Source organism: Mesoplodon densirostris, chromosome 12, assembly GCF_025265405.1.
Source record: "Mesoplodon densirostris isolate mMesDen1 chromosome 12, mMesDen1 primary haplotype, whole genome shotgun sequence".
NCBI lineage: Eukaryota > Metazoa > Chordata > Mammalia > Artiodactyla > Ziphiidae > Mesoplodon > Mesoplodon densirostris.
The window spans coordinates 50,649,356-50,664,900 of NC_082672.1; the positions used below are offsets into that span (position 1 = coordinate 50,649,356).

At 44.2% G+C, this 15,545-nt stretch overlaps 1 protein-coding gene across 1 annotated transcript in view; it reads right to left on the reverse strand.

Annotated features, from left to right (window-relative positions):
* Positions 1-1,709: 1,709 nt before the first annotated feature.
* The window catches only part of LOC132499844 (coiled-coil domain-containing protein 162-like), a 45,938-nt gene continuing 32,102 nt past the window's right edge, over positions 1,710-15,545 (reverse strand). The window contains 8 exon segments of the mRNA XM_060114542.1: positions 1,710-1,835; positions 3,629-3,756; positions 9,648-9,768; positions 11,779-11,988; positions 13,191-13,343; positions 13,911-14,042; positions 14,289-14,348; positions 14,350-14,445. Coding sequence (XP_059970525.1) covers positions 1,710-1,835; positions 3,629-3,756; positions 9,648-9,768; positions 11,779-11,988; positions 13,191-13,343; positions 13,911-14,042; positions 14,289-14,348; positions 14,350-14,445 — 1,026 coding nt within the window.

Sequence of the window (15,545 nt, forward strand, 5' to 3'; positions counted from 1 at the left end):
TGGTGACGCAATGGTTGAGAGTCCACCTGCCGATGCAGGGGACATGGGTTTGTGCCCCGGTCCGGGAAGATCCCACATGCCGCGGAGCGGCTAGGCCCGTGAGCCATGGCCGCTGAGCCTGCACGTCCGGAGCCTGTGCTCCGCAACGGGAGAGGCCACAACAATGAGAGGCTCGTGTACCAAAAAAAATATATATATATATATAGGAATATCAGATACAGGGAGCCACCACTACCCTCCTGGGCTGACATCCAGACCTCATGGGAGAGGGTGTGGCCAAGGCTGAATGGCAGAGAAGTTCACTGAGGCTGTGAAGCATCCAGAGGGGTGCTGGGGCAGGAGAAGCCCCTTCATAGGAGGTGCCATGCCAGTGGCACTCCACCAGGGAACTGCATGCACCACTGGAGTTGGGCATTGCAGAAGCTGCATGTGCTACAGGAACCTGGTGCTGCAGAAGCCATGCATACTGCAGGAGCCTGCCTAGAGGAGGACCCCAGAACCTGGAAGAGAAACCCTTCTTCCTTCTCCAGGGTCCCTCCAGCACCCTCTCCTGACAAAGCTTAACACCTTGCCAGGTGGCAAAGAAGAAATGTTTACAGGGTCCAGATTCATTATTTCATAGAAGACAGTGAAGGATGAATTTGGAGCTGAGAGGTCATAAATCGTTAAGTGGTATCATACCTGGTCATATCATGTTGAATTTTTAGTTTTGATGTCAAAGTCATCAGTCTTCCTTTTGTTTTTTATGTCCTATTTCAGAAATAAGTTTGTATGTCTGTGTGTGTGCATGTGTGTGTGCATGTAGATATTTAATCCATTTGGCACTCATTGTGTATAGTGTAAGGTGATGATTTAATCTAATTCAAATACACCCAACCTTTTCCTTAATTTGAAAAGCTACATATATCATATATAAAGTTATGTATGTAAATATGTTTCTCTGGTCTCTTCTGTTCCATTCATCTATTTATTTATTCCTTTACCCAAGATAAATTTTCCTGTCTGAACAAGAAGACTTGGATTAAGACTTTACAAAAGTCTGAAGAGTGTCTTGCCATTTATAGGAAGAATAAAAAGACTGTTAATAGAGAATGGTGTTCTTAAGTGAAACAAATAGAAATAAGTGCTTTGAAGTTTCTTTGGATTAATCTCTGTCCTGGTTTTTCACTTGTTAGTAAATACTGTCTGGTAGCAATGCCCTCTCTCCTGGCTCTCTCACCTAATCAGTAACTCTAGAACCCATATTAAGAGGCTGCTCGTTGACCAGAGGCAAGGCCTAGGTTGTAGAAATGCAAATCAACTCTTATGTTTTAAAATTTAGGGCCAGGGCTTCCCTGGTGGCGCAGTGGTTGAGAGTCCGCCTGCCGATGCAGGGTAGACGGGTTCGTGCCCCGGTCTGGGAGGATCCCACATGCCGCGGAGTGGCTGGGCCCGTGAGCCATGGCCGCTGGGCCTGCGCTTCCGGAGCCTGTGCTCCGCAACGGGGGAGGCCACAACAGTGAGAGGCCCGCGTACCACAAAAAAAAAAAAAAAAAAAAATTTAGGGCCAAACCCTACTTCATCTGGGACAACATGTAGTCATCTCAGTCCTTCCATGCTATCTTCACAATACAGATAGTAAAATTTAGATAAAAGGCTTAATGGAATTTAGAATCATTTTTATTCATTCAAATGCTCATAGAAATAAAACTTGGAAAAAGGATATATGATTACCAGTCAGGTCTGAATGGGATTCTGGATGGAGCCATTTTAACTTGAAAACCTGAAAGTTGAACATTTTCTGCCACATTGGGTAGGAAGACATGGTCAATTCTTTTTTTGTGTTTAATAGGTACCTGCAATATAAATATTAAGTAGATACTGGAGCCTTTAAATAAGATGATGAATAATTCTTGTTATAGCATCATTACAAGTCACTGTTATTAATGAGACCAAGGTCATTGGTTCAGTCTGGGTTAGGCCATTTAGTGTGCCTTCTTGTACATATTTTGCCTCTTGTTATAAAGGGAACTGGTCAGGAATGAATCCATCAATGGAAAGCCGTTTCCAGCTAAGGAAGGAAAGATATCCCATATTTGGAGTAATCAATAAATTCTTTAAAGTTTTATCATTTGTGTTAGTGCAGTGCTACTTTTTAAAAGAAAATCATTGGTGTTCTTATATCTCAGCCATGTATAAACTCCTCTCAATCTGTATTTATCTGACTTGTCTCATAGGCCTTATTTAAGAAGTCAGACCCTAGATAGATTTGAAGAGGCCCCAACTAATTCTGTGGCTTTCCTGGACCTCAGCCTTTTTGCTTGGGGTCTCTATACTGTACGCAAGCCAATGGGCCCACAAGACACTTCCTTTATTAGAGTTTATTTAGTAGGGTAATGTGGCCAACAATTAGTCTTAGACCATCACCCTTCTAAATCTCTAAAACCTAGTGGATGTCCACTAATGTAGTTAGCTACTTAGCAGTTTTCGCAACCATAAGAGTTGTGATCAGCAACCTGCCCCACTGCAGGAACATTTGCTTTGGGGAGTGAAATGGGGATGGAGTGAATCTTAAAAGCCCTTGTGGTCCCATACAAATCAACAGAATGTTGCTTCCTTTTGGAAAGGGCTTTGCAGAAACAAATAGACATACAGTAGAACTTCACCTTTTGCTGAAAGATGACTGCACAGAGATTGGTGGGTCAAGCAAAAGGTGGGTATTGATAATGTGGCCCTACTTGGTCAAGAATCTCAATTGGGTATGTTCCTGACCTGCTTCTTCCCTCTCTGTGTGTCTCCCCTTAACTGTGTCTAGAAATACTACAACAAACTTTTGGTCCACTAACTAGACCATCAGTTTCAAAAGAGGCCTTGGGATGGCATATTTTCTCTGATGAATGATTATATTTTTTCCTCTTAATTTTTCTCAAGGTAAGAGGGGAGGAATTGTTAAATGTGTTGATTAGATATATAAACCTCTGGAGGGGATTCTGAAAAACAGTGGAGCAAAGAGTGTAATACTTATTAAAGTTATACAGAGAAGGCAGTGGAAGAGGATGCAAATAGTGTTTTACGTAAGCTAAGAGCTGAAATACTAAAAAAAAAAATTCTTCAAATATGTGCTATACTTCAAACTAATCTGCATTCCAAGAATTTCTTTGGAGGGTAGATTTCTCACGTGTTTTAAGATGACTTCTGAAATTCTTAATTTCTGCTCTGCCAAGGAACTCAGATAAAGGCGCTGATGCTGCTAGTTAATTATTGTAGATAATAAAAAAAAATTCAGAGACAGAACACGGCAAGGTGTTGGTACTGACTTTCATACCCATTTACTGAATTGTAATTGAGTGAGTGCTTTTGGACTTAATTGTTTCAACATCAGAATTTTATTACTGAGGAGTGATGTCATCAAGATGGCAGAGTAGGAAGCCCTAGACCCTCCTTCCCACATAAACACACTGATTCAGCAACAATTCATGGACAAATTCCCTTTGTGAGAAATCCAGAATTTTATTTTCTAAGACCCAACCACTGAGATAAGGTCCTGATACACAATTTTTAATATAAGTTTGAAGTGACCCTAAATCCATAATTTCATATTTATATTTTTCATTGTTTCGTATACATAATCAAATTTATCATTACTTACAGTCTTTGGCCTTTGAATCCTTCTTGTTATTTTACTGCCCATGAGATGAGTCTTTAAAAGGTGTTGCTGGCTGTATCTGGATGATGTGGAAGCAGAACTTAGGGCGTAGTGAGCCTGGGATATAAGGCCTATAATGTGAAAAATGTTAAATTGTATCTCTGGTTACAACGTACAGGCCTAGATTTAATTCATAAAATTTTAGAGCTTAAAATGGGCCTCTGATCCAGCTTCATCAGTTCTGAGTGAAGATGTCAAAACCTGGATGGAGTCTTTTGTCTGAGGGTCCATAACCAAGTGAAAGAGAAAGAGATGATGGGTTACTTGGACCTGTGGGTAGAAGTGGACAGACTGAGATACTCACATTAATAGGACTTGGTAATTAATTAGATTTACAGGGTGAGGAAGAATAGCTCTCAGATTTCTGGCTCAACTGGCCAGATGTTAATTTTATTTTATGGTGGATTTTATGATGATGGCACATACATGCTCAACAAGTCATTGTTGGTTATAAGATCAGAAGGATAGATGTGTGGGAAATATGAGTGTGTAGAGAGGAAGCAGATAAAGATTAGCTCAAGGCCTCTGAGAAGACAGAAGCCCATGGGATGCTGTTTACAGCAATTGTCCCAAGGAAGAAAGAGGGCACCTTTTCCATTTTAACAGGAGGGAAGGAGAAGCAGCTGAGTATAGATGTAGGTAGGCTGGGGACAAGAAGTAGAGGGAGTTCCCATCTGATAGGGGAGGAGGACAGTGTCTGAAAGTCTGAAGAGACCAGGAAGATTTAAAATAGTTGCTGCATTATAATAACTTTAAATAGAATATAATCTATAAACATATTGAATCACTATGTTGTACACCTGAATCTAAAATCAACTATACTTCAATTAAAAATAAATGAAATAAAATAAGATAAAACAGATGCTGTGAAGAGGAGGAGAGAGTGAGCTGACCCTACCCTTGGCTCCAGGGGAGAACATGTGAGCTGGGCCTAAGCCTACCAGACATCTCAGTCTCTGGCTTCAGTGATTTGTTCAAAATTGGTCACATGACCTGAGTCAGCCTAGTCAGAGCTCGATTGTTTTTAACTGTCCCTTCCCCACACCCCACTCCTGCCATGTGAGCTTGAACAGAGGATGGAAGCTACAGGGGTGGCAGCCATCTTGCTTCCCAAGGGGCTCCACTTCCCGTCTGCTCTCAGCCTGCTCAGGGCCCAGAGATGCAGAGAGAAATCAGTCCTCAATAAATAGTTCAAACCTTGATCGCACCCATATGGATCAATGGAACGGAATAGAGAGCCCAGAAATAAACCCACACATCTATGATCAATTAATCTTTGACAAAGGAGGCAAGAATATACAATGGAGAAAAGACAGTCTTTTCAGCAAGTGGTGGGAGAGCTGGGCGGCTACATGTAAATCAATGAAGTTATTAGAACACTCCCTCACACCATACACAAAAATAAACTCAAAATGGCTTAAAGACTTAAATATAAGACATGACACCATAAAACTCCTAGAAGAGAACATAGCCGAACATTCTCTGACATAAATTGTAGCAATGTTTTCTTAGGTCAGACTCCCAAGACAATAGAAATAAAAGCAAAAATAAACAAATGGGACCTAATCAAACTTTAAGCTTTTGCACAGCAAAGGAAACCATAAACAAAACAAAAAGACAGGGCTTCCCTGGTGGCACGGTGGTTGAGAGTCCACCTGCCGATGCAGGGGACACGGGTTCGTGCCCCGGTCCGGGAGGATCCCACATGCTGCGGAGCGGCTGGGCCCGTGAGCCATGGCCGCTGAGCCTGCGCGTCCGGAGCCTGTGCCCTGCAACGGGAGAGGCCACAACAGTGAGAGGCCCGTGTACCGCAAAAATAAATAAATAAATAAATAAATAAACAAAAACAAAAAGACAACCTACGGACTGGGAGAAAATATTTGCAAACGATGCGATTGACAAGGGCTTAATTTCCAAAATGTACAAACAGCTCACACAACTCAATAACAAAAAAACAACCCAATCAAAAAATGGGCAGAAGGCTTAAATAGATATTTCTCCAAAGACGACGTACAGATGGCCAGCAGGCACATGAAAAGATACTCAACATGGCTAATTATTAGAAAAATGCAAATCAAAACTATGAGGTATCACCTCACACCAGTCAGAATGGCCACCATCAAAATGTCTACAAATAATAAATGCTGGAGAGCGTGTGGAGAAAAGGGAGCCCTCCTACACTGTTGGTGGGAATGTAAATTGGTACAGCCAGTACGGAAAACAGTATGGAAAATCCTTAAAAAGCTAAAAAATAGTTGCCATATGATCCAGCAATCCCACTCCTGGGCATATATCCAGAGAAAACTGTAATTTGAAAAGACACATGCACCCCAACGTTCATAGCAGCACTATTTACAATAGAGAAGACGTGGAAGCAACCTAAATGTCCATCAACAGATGAATGGATAAAGAAGATGTGAGATACATACACACACACACACACACACACACACACACAATGAAATACTAAGCTATTAAAAAAAGGATGAAATATAGCCATTTGCAGCAACGTGGATGGACCTAGAGATTATCATACTAAGTGAAGTAAGTCAGACAGAGAAAGACAAATATGATATCACTTATATATGGAATCTAAAATATGATACAAATGAACTTCTTTACAAACCAGAAATAGACCCACAGATGTAGAAAACAAATTTCTGGTTGCCAAAGGGGAAAGTTGGGGTGAGGGGTAAATTAGGAGTTTGAGATTAGTAGATACTAACTACTGTATATAAAATAGATAAACAACGAAGTCCTACTGTATAGCACAGGGAACTATATTTAATATCTTGTAACAAACTAAGGCAAAAGAATATGAAAAAGAATATATATATATACATATGTATATATATATATATCTGAATCAATTTGCTGTACACCAGAAACTAACACAACATTGTATATCAATAAAAATTCAAAAAATAAAAACAAACCTTAATCAAGCCAGCTTAAGCCAATCCATCTCTGAACATTTCAGTTTTGTGAGCCAATTGATTTCATTTTTTTCCTTAAGCATTTTGAGAGTAACTGAACTAGAACAAATTGTAATTTCTCAGGAGTTACAAGATCCTAAGGGGATCCATGTTAATGCTAAGTAAAGAGAACTTGCCCCTTAATTCTGCTTGTGCTGGGAAGCAGGGAGGCTGCTGTGATAACCTCTACAGAAAGGAGAGAGACCTGGGTCACCTCACGCTTCTGGCTAGACATCTGAGGAAGGAGTGGTAATGGCTGACTTTTACATTTTAGCACCAATAGTATAGGTAATCTCTGGCTGTCCTCTTGCAGTGCTTGGTACTAAATTTAGACAGGTATGACCTCTGATGAATCTACACTCTGGAAAGGGAATGTTGCCTGCCATTCCAGTAAATGAAGAATGTTGCCTGCCATCAAGCCATCAGCTACTGCAGTTCTGCTCCCCTCAGTGTGCCCTGAGGGGAATTTAGGATGGAGAAAAACAGGAAACATTCTGTGCTCTGGAAGCTGGCCCTAGATGGCTAGGATGCTTATCTAGGGAATAATTTCAATGAGCCCAGACTCTTGCATCTTCCCATACATAGAAAAGCACTAAAATCATTAACTTGTTATTTTTGTGATTAGCAGTAATCTTATGCTGTTCAACCACATGGTTTGTTTTTCAGCAAAACTCCTCTATATCCTGGATCCTTCTCTACCTCTTCAGAGCAGTTCCTCACAGCTATCTGAGAGGCTGTCTCCTGGGCTACAGTCCTTAGTAAGCTCCCCAAATAAAACTTAATTTGCAGCTTTTAGGTTGTGCATTTTTCTTCAGTAGACAGCATGTAGAAAGTCCTAAGCAAACCCCCTCCTGTTGCTGCAGAAGGGGACAGATGGGGGCTGAGACTTGGGAGTAACTTCTACCTCTGCTTCCTGAAAGACAGGCTTCTCTTTTACTCCTGCCGTGTCCCCAGTCCTGGGAATTAGGGTTCTCCCCACCTGCCTCCTGCCCCACTCTGGTCCTTCTTCGTAAATGTGCAGGTCTTAGAGGACACAGATGGCAGTTTGAGAGGACATGTTAACTCGGAGAGGAATTTAAAAGATGCTTGGCTGGGCTGGAGGCAGAGGGGAAAGGGAGAAACAGAAAACCCCAGCGAGGGTGGAGAGGAGTGCAGGGACAGAGCCACGCAGGGTGGGTGGTCAAAATAGGGCCCTTGGGTGCTCTTGATATGCTTCCTCTCTGGACCTGGGCTGGGGTGGGGGACGCCAGCCCCACAGTCAGGGCCCAGGCAGCAGGCACTGGCAGGCAGGAGCACCCTGGGGCTTTACCAACAAGCCCAGCCTTGTTCTTAGAAAACCCAAACTATCTTGACCTTTGAAAATAATCTTTCTGCCTCTGACAGACTATGTTTTCTCACATCATTCACACTATAAGTAGCCAAAAGGAAACACATAAAGGAGGACACACATATATGAAAGTGTAATAACCAACATTTGCACAATGACCTAGTGCTACTACACTCTGTGGCAGACACACATTGTTTCACTGAGTCCTCAGAATACACCTTTGAGGTGGGTATTTTTCAGAGAGGTGAATAAACCTCTCCAAGGTCACACAGCTAAGCAGTGACAGAGGAAGGATTTGAACTTTGGCTGTCTTACCCCGAAGTCCATACCCTCACCCACCAGCTATGCTATGGAACAGAAAGGAGGAGCTTGGCTGACCTTAACAATAGGCTGATCGTGGCTACTGATTGGGTAATATTTTTGATAGCTCTAGAAGAGAACTTGGAATTTATTTAGTCCTCATCTTACAGGGGAAGAAGTTACTTTAGAGACATCCTGGGGTCTGGCCTCTGTTCCATTGCTATTTGCTGGCTGCATTGTCCAGAGTGCTGTTTTGATTGCCATTTCCATAATACTCCTCAAGCCCCTAGGACCCAAGAATCATGATGTACTTTATGAATAACATCTGAGAAATGTGGTTATTTTTTTTTTTTTTTTTTTTTTTCGGTATGCAGGCCTCTCACTGTTGTGGCCTCCCCCGTTGCGGAGCACAGGCTCCGGACGCGCAGGCTCAGTGGCCATGGCTCACGGGCCCAGCCGCTCCGCGGCATATGGGATCCTCCCAGACCGGGGCACGAACCCGCATCCCCTGCATCGGCAGGCGGACTCTCAACCACTTGCGCCACCAAGGAGGCCCAGAAATGTGGTTATTAATATCCTATTGGGGAGGAAGAAATTTTCCTCTACTCTTCTAGGTTCTTCTGGCTGGTCTAAGAATTGAATTGACATGAGATTGATTAACACGAGAACATCAGACAAAAGTTTAATAACATGTATACATGGGAGAGACTGAGGAAAACTGAGTTACTTGCCAACATTACCGAAGCTCTCAACTTAAATACCATCCTCAGCTAAAGACAGAAGAGGATGATGAGGATGGAGGAAAGTCAGCTATGGGAGGTTACCAAGAAAAGCACAATAAACAAGGGTAAGACTTACACAGATTTGTCTTTTCCACAGATAAATTTGTAAAGATTCGGTCATCCTCCTCTTCCTCGTACTGAAGAGGGAGATACACTTACAACTGTAAACATTTTTTACAAAAGGGCAACTTCTTTCCAATGTCTGCTTTTTCTCAGAAACAACCAGCTTAAAACAATATGCCAAAGAGACATATTAGGGTGGCAAATTCTACTCCTCTATAGGACCAAGGTGTTAAGATGCTTCAAAATCTAGTGAACTACACAATGTTCTTTAGTTGACATATTTCAACTGGAACCAGTTTTTATGATTGAAACTTTTTAGTATAGCCTATCCGTACTCCAAGGTGAACTGAAGTAGAAAGTTCTGACTGCAATTGAGGATGAAGGTTTATTCATTCATTCAACAAACATGGAGCACCCACTCAATAACCACTGGTTTGTTATCGTTAGTCCCTGGGGCCCTCCTTCAATCCTGACCCTGGACCCTGAGAACTTAGAGAGAGAAAGGGTATCCTTACCGCCTGGTGAGCTCCTCTGGGCAGAGGATCTCTCAGTGTCACTAAGCTGACTTTGTAGCTCTTCCACCCACTGGAAAGCATCCAGCTCCACGCTACGCTCGTGGGCAAGCCAGATTCTCATCTGAAGGGAAAAGTGCTTGGGAAGCAGAGATGATTCTTGGTGCACACTTTCGTCAGTTCACTGTGAGGGGTGGGTTAGGGGGGATTCCTAGGGAGAGTGTGGGTCCCAGGCTACCCCAGGAATACAAGTCTTCATGAAATCCTGGTCAGGCTGAACTCAGCCTTCTGAAAATCAGGAGCTCCAGGAAGGCCAAGAACTTAATCAGAGAGGGACAGAGGCAGCCCTTGGAACCCTTTATTACCTTATAATAGCCAGAAGTTTACTCACAAAAGTCATATCTTTTATGTTTATTTTATTAGAGGGGAAGTGGAGAGGGGGGAAGAACCAGTTCACCTTGTAGGCCAAGCCATGCATCTACCCCAAGAACCTGTGGGAGCCCCTGGATGGCTTCAAGCAAAGACGTGATCTCTCTCCCAGATCTCTATGCTGAGTTCAACTCATCATGTGCAGGGAATGCTCTGAGCACTGTCTCCAGGCCTGACACAGGGCCCACAACCGGAGGCTAACTTTGTGTTTGCTCTCCCCTTGCAACCCTTACCCAGAGTCCCCTAGCCAGAGAGTTGCTAGGTCCAAAGCATGCCTCATCTGCATAGATCACAGGCATTTTTTCTTTTTTAATTTATTTTTATCATCTCCTAATTGTTTTTAATGATAAAAAAAAGTAATAGTGTAATGGGTTGAATAGTGTCCCCCACAAAGTGTCCACCTGGAACCTCAAAATGTGACTTTATTTGGAAAATAGTCTTTGTACATGTGATTAAGTTAAGACGAAGTCATACTGGATTAAAGGGTGGGCCCTAAATCCAATGTTGATGACCTTACAAAAAGTGAAGCAAGTATAAACACAGGGAGGGAGGGAGAGAGAGAGAGAGAGAGAGAGAGAGACAGGGAAGGCGGCCAGGACTGAAGAGCTGTAGCTGCACGCGGAGGGACGCGGGGGATGGCAGGCAGCCCCAGCAGCTAGGAGAGCCATGGAACGGGTCCTGCCAGAGCCTGCTGTAGGGACCCACATCTTGATTTCAGACTCTGGCCTCCTGAACTGTGAGAGGATACATCTTTTATCCTTTTTTTGGTCATTTATTTTTGTAAAATTCTCCTTACTGACCTCCTTGAGCACTTGAAACACTTGGCCAATCATTTAATTTAAACTTCTGATTTCTGTTTCCTAATATCTCTGGTGAATTAACTGACTTATTCATTCAATGAATATGTGTGAAGCACCTACCCCAGAAGGTGCTCAGTTTTTTTTGTTTTTTTCCCTCTGTGTTGAATTTAATTCTATGGTCTCTTTTGTTGGGACTTGCATTAGTCCGCACGTACACTATATTATTTCCTCCCTTTTTTTTTTTTGCTGTGGGGTATTTTTTTTTTTTTTGCGGTACGCGGGCCTCTCACTGTTGTGGCCTCTCCCGTTGCGGAGCGCAGGTTCCGGACGCGCAGGCTCAGTGGCCATGGCTCACGGGCCCAGCCGCTCCGTGGCATGTGGGATTTTCCTGGACCGGGGCACGAACCCGTATCCCCTGCATCGGCAGACGGACTCCCAACCACTGCGCCACCAGGGAAGCCCCGACTGTGGGGTATATTTAAGAAGAACATATTGGGTCTGGAAACCATTTTGCCTTTCCTTTTTTATTTCTGCAGTTCCAGAAACACCATGAATAAAATTCCCTTATAATAGCTTCCATAATACTTGCTGCTTTTCCAGATTACTCGTCGGGATTTTCCAAAAGATCCCTCCTGGTTCAAAGATTAGAGCCAGGTAGAAATATGTTTTTCAAGTGGCTTACAAAGATGCCAAGATTCTGGGCCTCGTGGCAGTCAAGCCATCACCTTTTGTCACAAGCAGCCTGAACAATCACCCAGGTATAGATATTTCCATTTCCCTGCTGTTCCTGGGAGTGACAAAGGTGAGGAACACCGCTGTGGAGGCATGAGAGGCATGGAAAAGACGGGAAGAATCAAACAGCTGTGGCTGGTACACCCTGATTTACTACCTCTCACTGGAGTTACCTATCGGAGTTCTCTCTGAATTTTCTTCTGCTGGAGCTGGCCCAGTTTAGAAGCCCTCTTGGCCTCTTCAGTAAGGAGCTGCAGGTGCTGTTCTTTTTGCTCCACATCCTCCAAAAGCTTCTCCATGCTAGAGGTTTTCATTAAATCCAGCTGCTGCCGGTGGAGAGCTTCCTGGGTCACTCTGTGTTCTAATTCTTTCAGCAATTGCGCCTATGGCAGGAAAAGGCCAAAGGAAACAAGAAAGGCACAGAGTCTTTCTTCTCAGCAGAGGGCAAGGGATGAGAGGTTGGCCAACACAAATGTCCCCTCCATTAGTGCCCAGGGGCAGAACTGTGTGAGGTATTCCTGGGCTCAGGGTACCACAGCCCAGCTGCTCTATCCTGTCCTGTGCCAGCCAGTAGCAAGACCAAATAGTCATATCTACCACAAACTACATTTGCCCTGTCACTCCGCCTTTATCGCGCAATAGGAATGGAAGGGCTGAACCTGGAGAGACAGGGTGATGCAATACGTACAGTGAGTGGGGAAGGGAGGTGCTAATCTTGTCTCTGTTTCGACTTCCAAAATAGCCCTGAGGAAGCCAGGTTCCAGATGGTTGGAAAAGGAAAAGAGTAGTAATAATTGGTTCTGTTCTGAAATTTTTCTAATCAACAGTCACTAGAAGGTCGATCCTTAATTATAATATTAATAATGATGATTAATATTTGTAGGGTGACTTTATATAATTATACATCATAACTCACTGGCACACAATAATGGAAGAATTAGGGTCCAAAAGGAACAAATTATATTTTACGTTTTAAAATATGCCCAGCTTTCCCAGGCTGTTATTTGAACTCAGCTGTTCTCTCTCTAAACCTAGGGTCTCTGTTTCATTCATGTTCAGAGGGTTGGCACAGTTATTAAGAGCTTAGACTTAAAAAGCCTTTATTTTGGTGCCAGTCCCTATAGAGCAGCAGTAACTTCTGAAATTAAGACTTAGTTTGGGTCATCAGGAAAGGAACCAAGACTCTCTGCTTGGGGCATAACGCTGATGGCTGGGCCACACTCATGGAAAACATGCTTGGAGCGTGAAAGGAATGTATTAGAGGCAGAGACCCAGACCCCAAGATGCCCTCTGGGTAAAAAAGATCCTCAGAGAAACACACAGAACAATCTTAGTTATGAGCTATATTTCACCATCTTAGCCAAATATGAACAAGAACAAAAGCCTTTTGGCCACTGCCCCTGTTTTCTGGGCTGGAAAGAAGGCAGAAGGGAAGCCAGGGTCCGGGCCATCTCTCACCAGTAGTGCTGTCTGCTTGGCTTCACACTGTGTTCCTCTGGTGACTGCTACAGGCAACTCAGTGCCACATCTGGTCGCCAGAGCGTGTTCAAAGAGAGGGAGGAAGAGGGGTTCTGAGCTCAGACACCTGGCTCTCCTGCTGCTTGCATATCCTCACGTTGTCTGCCTGAGCCCTGGCCAGGGCCTGCCTTAGAGCCAATAGCTGTTGACAAAATAAAAGCACTTCTTGTTCTGCCATTAGTTTGATGTTCAAACACTCTTTTTTACTTTGCATAGCTTCCTGTGAACATCCCAAACACAGTAAGGTGGGATATAAGTTTCCTTTCTGTATTTTAAGCTTCCCAAGCAGTCTCTAAACCACTTCATCATCCATCGTTCTTTAAAATTTCTGGTAGAACACAGCTCCTGCTGGCCACTGCTTCCTTGATTTCAGTTAAGAACAGTGTGACAGATCAGAGTAAATAAAGACTTTCAGAAACAGTAAGTAAAAGTTTCCAAACCACTATTGATATGTGCTCTGGTTTCAATTTTCCTTAAAGCAGATTTTCCACTTATTGTTACTTCATTTTCCGCAGATCATCATGCTTGAAACTCAAGGATTTGCAGTGTTTTGACAAAGCTTGCCCGCTCCATCTTTTCCCTTCCCTTGTGCTAAACTCTCTGATCTGTTCTCTCATTTGCTTCTTTGCCATTTGCTTCTGGCTCTTTCCTATTTCTCCCCAGGCTCTGCTATTGCCCGTTCCCAGGAAAACTTGCTACCTGACACCAGCACAGCAGCTGCAGCCAAGGAGGCCAGTGTCACCCCCTCCCCCTGCTGGGCCGGGCCTCCCTCCCTCAGCTCTCTCACCTTCTCAGCCCTGCTCAGCTGGCCCCGGAAGTGCTCCTGCTGCACCGCCAGCCTCCAGTGGCCCAGGCTCCTCATTTTGCACACCAGGGCGGCCAGGCTGCAGTTGTCCTGCTCCAAGGCCAGCAGCTGCTTCTGCTTAGAAGGCTCACTTTCAGAAAAGGCTGCCTCCAGCACTTTTCTCAGGAAGGACACGAATCCTGACATCAGAAACATGCCTTCCAGAAGATGAGACAATTGTGCAGTGAGACCCAGTGCCCTTTTTAAATGCCTGACACAAGGATTTCTCAGGGAAACAGGACAGGAATGCAAACAGAGTGAGCAGCGGGGTCAGACGCTAGGATGAAATGCTGATACCCCACTCAAAATGAGATCACATACTATGGCTGGATTTTCTTTTATTTCTTCGTCAGGTCTGGCGGAGCCCCATTTCTTCTTTAGGCCTTTCTTTCGTATTGTCAGTCCCTTCTGTTCTTACTTCACCGATGAGCTCACACACTTTCTGGATCAAATTAAGCTGATTCTCATCCAGCTTCTCCTGCAAATTGCAGGCTCAAGTTCAGGAAGGTCAGCTGAGGAAGAGTCACTTTGCCCCCTAAAACCCAACTTTCAGAAATGATATCACATTAAAACAACATCCACCCAGACAATTACTCCATCGGGTATTGTCTGGAAGCCTCACTAGCGGCCCCTTTAGTGTTGTCTTCAACCCGCAGGGCTTCATCACCCTCACATCTCAGAGCCTGTGGGTGTCAGAGGCCAAGACAAGCTGAGCAGGTAGAAGAATGGGAGGTCACAGGCGGAAAACCAAACCGCCCCCCAGCCCTCCACCCACATACACAAAGGGTTACTTGGGAATTTGAACCTAGGGATTTTTGCTATCAGTTTGACCCAGCAGAACCTGACTAGGTAAGACATTGTCCATGAGCCACTAACAAGGAACTCCATTAAGAATAGATTAGGGCCTCCCTGGTGGCGCAAGTGGTTGAGAGTCCGCCTGCCGATGCAGGGGATACGGGTTCGTGCCCCGGTCTGGGAGGATCCCATATGCCGCGGAGCGGCTGGGCCCGTGAGCCATGGCCGCTGAGCCTGCGCGTCCGGAGCCTGCGCGTCCGGAGCCTGTGCTCCGCGACGGGGGAGGCCACAACAGTGAGAGGCCCGCATACCGCAAAAAAAAAAAAAAAAAAGAATAGATTAAATTAGAGGAAGGAATCAAGCTGGCCGCCTTCCTCTTTAGGCTCCAACAGAAATCTCATTGTGAAACAGCCCGTTCTGAATGGCTATGGCTAACAGCTTATGGTGAAATATCTTGCTCATCGGTAAGTACAACTTGGAGACCTAGCATCTTTGGGTGAGGGGTGACTGTGGGATATCCTTTCACCTCTGAACCACTTCCCGAGAGAGGAAACAGGAGGTTAGTGCCGGGGAGCAGGAAACCTGGCTACTGGCCACACAGCAAAAGCTTCACCATCTTCTTGGGGCCCTGGGGTAAAACAGCGATTCCCTACCTTCAGGGGCTTGTGGAACTAACTGAGACTGAGAGAAGTGGAGAATTTCCTTTTTGTCTAGGAATCTGGCAGAAGCTAAAAAGAACCTAAGAAATTTTTCAACAATTTCACACCCGAAAGATGGCTTAGT